At 46.2% G+C, this 5,898-nt stretch overlaps 1 protein-coding gene across 1 annotated transcript; it reads left to right on the top strand.

The window, feature by feature from the left end:
- Nucleotides 1–447: 447 nt before the first annotated feature.
- LOC141048269 (perilipin-2-like) lies at nucleotides 448–5,417 on the top strand. The gene is made up of 7 exons (XM_073543707.1): nucleotides 448–595; nucleotides 1,546–1,741; nucleotides 3,303–3,385; nucleotides 3,463–3,715; nucleotides 4,262–4,446; nucleotides 4,625–4,744; nucleotides 4,823–5,417. Exons 1-7 carry the CDS (start codon nucleotides 569–571, stop codon nucleotides 5,177–5,179), a joined length of 1,221 nt encoding a protein of 406 aa, XP_073399808.1. The 5' UTR covers nucleotides 448–568; the 3' UTR covers nucleotides 5,180–5,417.
- Nucleotides 5,418–5,898: the final 481 nt, after the last annotated feature.

Below are 5,898 nucleotides of genomic sequence, written 5' to 3'. Positions count from 1 at the left end.
ACACATCTGCTTTGGGTCTGCAGATGCCTCTGGGCTCCAGGACATAAGACGCCTCAGGCACATCTGCTTTCTCCTAGAGAAGCCTGGAGCTCAGCACAGTGCACACTCCTGTGTCAGGGTGGGGAGAGAAAGGAGCTGCAGAGCCACCACCCAGCGTACTGCCGGCAGCCCTGTATCCTGTATGGGGAGAAGTGAGATTACACCGGCAGCTGAATCACTGGGACTTTCTGCACTGTGCGGAGCAATAACCGCCATATGTACACGTGACCTCAGCCCATAACACGGCCCTGCTCACCGCTCTCACCACACAGCTGCTGTAATACCCTGTGTGACCGCTGCACGCTGCGCACAGCCACCCTCCGACCAGTCAGGAGAGCACACTACGTGACGTCACCAGTCAGCTGAGAGCAGGAAGCCTTCCCGGAGACAGGGGGCGTGGTCACCGCCTATAAGTGCGGAGGCTCCCGAGCAGCAGGCATTCCTCCCTGCACAGCGTAACTGAGTGCTGGGGCGGCAGCTTTGCAGCAGGGGGCGGTGCTTTGCTTTTTGTAGGGTTTCACTTAGCAACATGGCTGAGACGGTGCAGCAGCAACAGGTAACAATTACTTGTCTTATGTAGTGGGTGGTAGTAATGTTACTAGGCATGGATGGATGACACTCCCCCCATAGGTATTACTGAGCATGGATGGAGACTCCTCACTTCCTAGTGAGATCCTTGTATCTTCTGATCCCCATCACTATTAGTCCTGCAGTTAGATGGCTCCTGTATCTAATTACAGGGTTATGTTGTAGGGTCGCTGCTATGGTGTCACCAACTGTTGGGAAGAGGCCATGTGAGTCCCCACTGTGTACATGACCCATGTGCCCCCCTGTCCTGTGGGAGATGCCCACTCGTGTGGGGTTCTGCCATATGATGGTGCCTCCTGTGCATGTTCCCAGTTACTGGATCTGCTGTGGCTCCTTCACGCTGGGGTCTGGTGTAGATCTCTAGTTCTCAGCACTTCCACGTGTCCTCAGTGAGGATCATGCACATGACTGATCTGTAGCTCCGGATTAGATCTGTAATGTTGCTGTATAGGGGTTAGGCTATGTGCACATGTAGTTTTACGTGCTGTGGATTTAGAAAAATCCACAGGTAAATTCTCAGGTCAAAAGACCTGCGGTTTCACACCTCTACAATGGAGAAGGTGTGAAACCGCTGCGGATTCCGCACAAAGAATTGACATGCTTCGGATTTGAACCTGCAGCAAATCTGTGTGGAAAAATCTGCAGCATGTGCACAGCGTTCTTCAGTTTACCACTGAAAACAATGGTACTGTACAACGCAGCTACACCTGCTGGGGACCCGCAGAGCCTGAAACGCTGTGGATCCGCAGCAGAATCTGTAACGTGCACATGGCCTTAATGAGCCGTCCACTTTCTCTGTACAAGGCTGGTGGCCCTTACATGCTCGTGTTGGAGGTCTCACTGCAGTGTTTCTCACAATATCATAACTGGTACATTGCTGTTTGTCCAACTCTTCCATGGTTTTCTTTTCTTCCTTAGAATGTGGTGGTAAGGCTGACAAACCTCCCACTGGTGAGCTTGACATATGCCATGATGTCGTCTGCCTATGTGACCACTAAAGACCACCATCCCTACCTGAAGTCTGTATGTGACATTGCAGAGAAAAGTGTGAGGAGCGTCACATCTGTGGCCATCTCCAGTGCCATGCCAATCCTGCAGAAACTTGAGCCTCAAAGTAGGTTGAGCTTCTTGTGGGTTTCCACTAGCATCTTATGTGGAATACTCTGTGGTTAAAATGTATGCACAAAGCTGACACCAGTTATATTTTTTTTCTGAGAAATATGGGATTTCAATCTCCTTAAACAGATTGCATTCTGACCATTATTAATCCCTGCTCATCTGATAGAGATATATATTTAGTGCTTGTGTAGCTTGCTGTACATTTATTTAATAAAGCAAAGGCATGGCAAGTGGGGTGACCTGGTATCAGCCCTAATACTTATCACCCCACTTGCCAACACACCAGGGAAAGTGGGAAGAGGGAGGCTGCGCACCAGAATTGGTGCATCTTATGGATGTGCCATTTCTGGAGCTTTAGAGCTGATGCTTCTAGTGTGGGAGAGGGCCAATATCTTATGGCCCCTTCCTAGGCTACTAGCTTACAGCTGTGTACCTGGTCTTTGCTGGTTGTAGGGGAACAATGTCACTCCATCTGGTGTCCCCTACTCTAATAACCAGTAAAGGCCACATACAGCTGTGAGCTGATATTAATAGCCTGGGAAGCATCATGTGAGAGATCCATGTTGTCAGTGCTTTCCAGATGTAGCTTGCTGTACATGTATTATAGTCATCTGAAAATGGAATGGGATCCCCTGGAATTTTATTAACCAGCTGGGGGCCAATGTCTATAGCCTGGAAAGGCTATATACCTTTCCAGGCTATAAACATTGGCCCCCAGCTGGTTGATAAAATTCCAGGGGATCCCATGCCATTTTTAGATGACTATAATACACGTACAGTAAGCTACATCTGGAAAGCACTGACAACATGGATCTCTCTCATTTATATCTAATATTGCAGAATATTTCCTTGGAAAACCACTTTAACTGAGAATTACTCTATGGAAAAGCTCATGTTAAAATTGGTCAGCTAGCATCTGAATGCAATCGCACTGTACTCGCCCCACTCCTCAGCAAAAATATCGGACTGGTTTTTCTTGCGGAGTGGAGTATGAACACTAATTCTATCCTTCATTTTCTGGGTGCAGCAGGGTGTGATCGGTGTTTGCTAGTTTACCTCTCGGTGTATATTGCCAGTAAGCTACTAATCTGTGCTGGGGTGAGGTTGGACCAGAAGACATCCAGGATGCTATGCCTGCAGTGATCGCCTGCTGATAAAATACCGGTTGAGAAACAGCCCACAGCCTAATCAGTGACACATTGCTGAAATCCGTGTCTCAGCCACTACCTCACGCTGCCCTCAAATTGCATAGCCGAAAGCCTGCTGACCCATCCCTTCACCTCACTCTGCAGCCTGATGTGTAGTGCAACCCAAGCTAAAGATGGGGAAACTACTAACTGAAATGGACTCGCTTGCAGAGACAATAAGCCCTAATTACTAAATGATTTTCCTCCTTGACTAACTTGGATATAACTTCTCCACTTTGGCCATGATACCCAGGCTTTTAGGTAATTGCTTACTTCCTGTATTACACCAGTCCTAGTATTACTCAGGTCTCTGCTGCCTTCTGTACACAGATGACTATTGCATCAGATGTCCCTTTCTTCCCCTCACAGTTGTTCTGGCAAACAATATGGCCTGTGTTGGACTGGACAAGATTGAGGAGAAGTTGCCTATTCTGTATCAGCCTCCTGGAAAGGTAAGCTGGTAAAATGACGGCGACCCTTGCGCTTCACTTCAGGTTAGATTACACAAGTGCCATCTTGTATATCTTAGGTTGTGGCTAATGCCTCAGAAGCTGTTGTTGGTGCCAGAGATGCTGTAATCCATAGTATCACAGGAGTAGTGGATAAAACTAAGGGAGCTGTGCAGGATGGTGTGGAGATGACTAGGGCTGTGGTAAATGGCGGCATCAACACTGTTCTGGGAAGCAGTGTTGTGAAGATCATGAGCAACTGTGTGGATTCTGCACTAACTAGGTCTGAATCTCTTCTGGAACACTACCTGCCACCAACAGATGAGGAGTTGGGTAAGCCAAAACCTCCCAAGCCTGGCAACGTGTGTGCACAAGGGATAATGACTTCCAGAGATGGACCAAATGCTAGCTTGTCTGGGTTTCTTTACAGAAGCTCTCCCATCCAAGGTCTTATCCTTCATATGTTGCAGTTGTCATCTTGTATAGTGCTGTGTACTTGAACTGCTCATTTTGACTTTCTACCAAGTTAATTCTCCTTTTCACTACTCTCTAGAAACATCAGTCTTTTTCTCTTTCCCTGCAGTCATCCCTGACCCAGTTGCTTCGCTCCTTCTCCTGCCAGGGACTTTCAGTGACAGAATAGTCTTTCTGTTTCTCCATAGACTAGCTGACTCCTACGGTTTCTTGATCACGTGATGTCATGGGCCTAATGGAAAAATTAGCTGGGTAGATGGGCAAAATGAGCAATTGCAAGTACAGTGCTGTATAGTAAGATTGCAATATATTAAAGGATTCACTTTGCTGGGAGTACTTCTTTAAGATCCTTCCCTATTGCTCCTTATGTTGACTATATGAGCATAACTTCCTTCTTTATTATAGCTAAGGAGGCAACTAAGACAGAAAGCTTTGAGGTGTCCCAAGATGAGCCTGGTTACTACGTGCGCCTGGGATCGCTCTCTACTAAGGTCTGCAAGCGTTCTTATCAACAGGCTTTGACCAGGATCAAGGATGCAAAATGCAGGAGTCAAAAGACCATTGCTCAGCTCCAAAGCACTGTCAGCCTGGTTAGTAAATGTACTTGTAGCCTTAAACCTCTGTGATAACATCCATGAGTCAAACATGACTATTCTTGGCGCTAACTTTCAGAAAGGGATAAATAACAGAGGTATTGCGTATACTCACACCTGCCTCATCCAACCAGTCTTCCATGAACCCAAGTAAATGCATTGCTCTTTCTTTAAGCTTGATTATGCAAGAAAAAACCTAAATGCTGCAAATCAGAAGATCCATGATGCCCAGGAGAACATATACAAGTGGGTGGAGTGGACAAGAGGCACAGGAGAAGATGCTGAAGGTGCAGAGGTAATGCCATTCCTTCATAAGGCTTATGCTACGCATCACTTGTATATTAAAATATAACCTGTCAATTTCCATTTACAGCAAATTGAATCCCGAGTACTGACTGCCCAAAATCTCACTTGGCACCTGCAGACTACATGCTTGTCTCTGGTCTCAAGCATCCAAGGTCTTGCACAGAACATTCAAAGCAAGGCTCATAGTGTTGGTGCCATGGCTGCAGATGTCTACCAAAACTTCCACTCTGCCTCTTCCTTCTGGAAAATGTCTGCCAGCCTTTTAACCGTCACAAAAATTAAGGCTAGTATGGATGATATGCTGAGCTACATCATAAACCACACTACACTAAACTGGCTGGTTGGTGGTTTTTACACTGAACTGGCTATTAGCCACCACGAGGAGCAAGAAGCTGATGTGGATGATTCTGTTAAACAGGAGTAAAATCTAAGCTTTCGGTGAGACACATGATCACCTTAATGGCACTTATCCATCTTAATCTAAGGGCCAGTAACTGGCAATAGACCATGTGACAGGAGATGGCTCTAACATTGGACTTGGTCTTATTCTGGGCTGTTTCTGATCCTCTTCACAAAACCAGTGTCACTAATGTATTGCCCCTGCTATGTACACTGTCCACTGTTGTGGACTCTTGTATTAATAAAATGCTGTATGAACTCTGTCATGTAATATTTGGTTTTGACTTGTACCCACTGACTTCAGGGTTTTCTCGGTGCTCATATAATGAGATGACTAGCCTTAGTTTGTGGCCAATACTACCAAGTAGCTTTGTATGCTCCAATGGCCTCTGGAAGCTTGTGTTGGTGGCTATAGTACAAAATGCCTTCAGAATGGGAAATCTTGATGCTTAATTCATCTATGAAGGCTTCATCCTTAGATACTTTAAATCTGTAATACAGCATTATGGTGCTGAATCACCTAAATGCAACATTCAGTCTTCACTGATGTTCTGAGGGCCACATCAGCATGGTTTGCCTTCAAAAAGCTGCTTGTACCTGTAAGGGCTCATGCAGACATCTATGCAATGCACAACTGGCTAGGAGCGTTCTGTTGTAGGGCTAAGAGCTGTACCAGAGCTCCATGTTCCAAGATGGACTGTTCCTTAGTGAAGAGCGAGTATGCTAGTTACTCGAGTTTTCCAA

Source organism: Dendrobates tinctorius, unplaced genomic scaffold (assembly GCF_039654945.1).
Source record: "Dendrobates tinctorius isolate UK_male_01 unplaced genomic scaffold, ASM3965494v1 ptg000134l, whole genome shotgun sequence".
Taxonomy (NCBI): domain Eukaryota; kingdom Metazoa; phylum Chordata; class Amphibia; order Anura; family Dendrobatidae; genus Dendrobates; species Dendrobates tinctorius.
The sequence above is the reverse complement of the archived record's forward strand: the minus strand, read 5'-3'. Positions and strand labels throughout refer to the sequence as shown.

Coding starts and splice junctions, on each gene's coding strand:
- LOC141048269 (XM_073543707.1), top strand. CDS start 569: ATGGCTGAGACGGTGCAGCAGCAACAG. Junction 1,742..3,302: donor GCAGAAACTTGAGCCTCAAA/GTAGGTTGAGCT, acceptor TTCCCCTCACAG/TTGTTCTGGCAAACAATATG. Junction 4,447..4,624: donor TCCAAAGCACTGTCAGCCTG/GTTAGTAAATGT, acceptor TCTTTCTTTAAG/CTTGATTATGCAAGAAAAAA.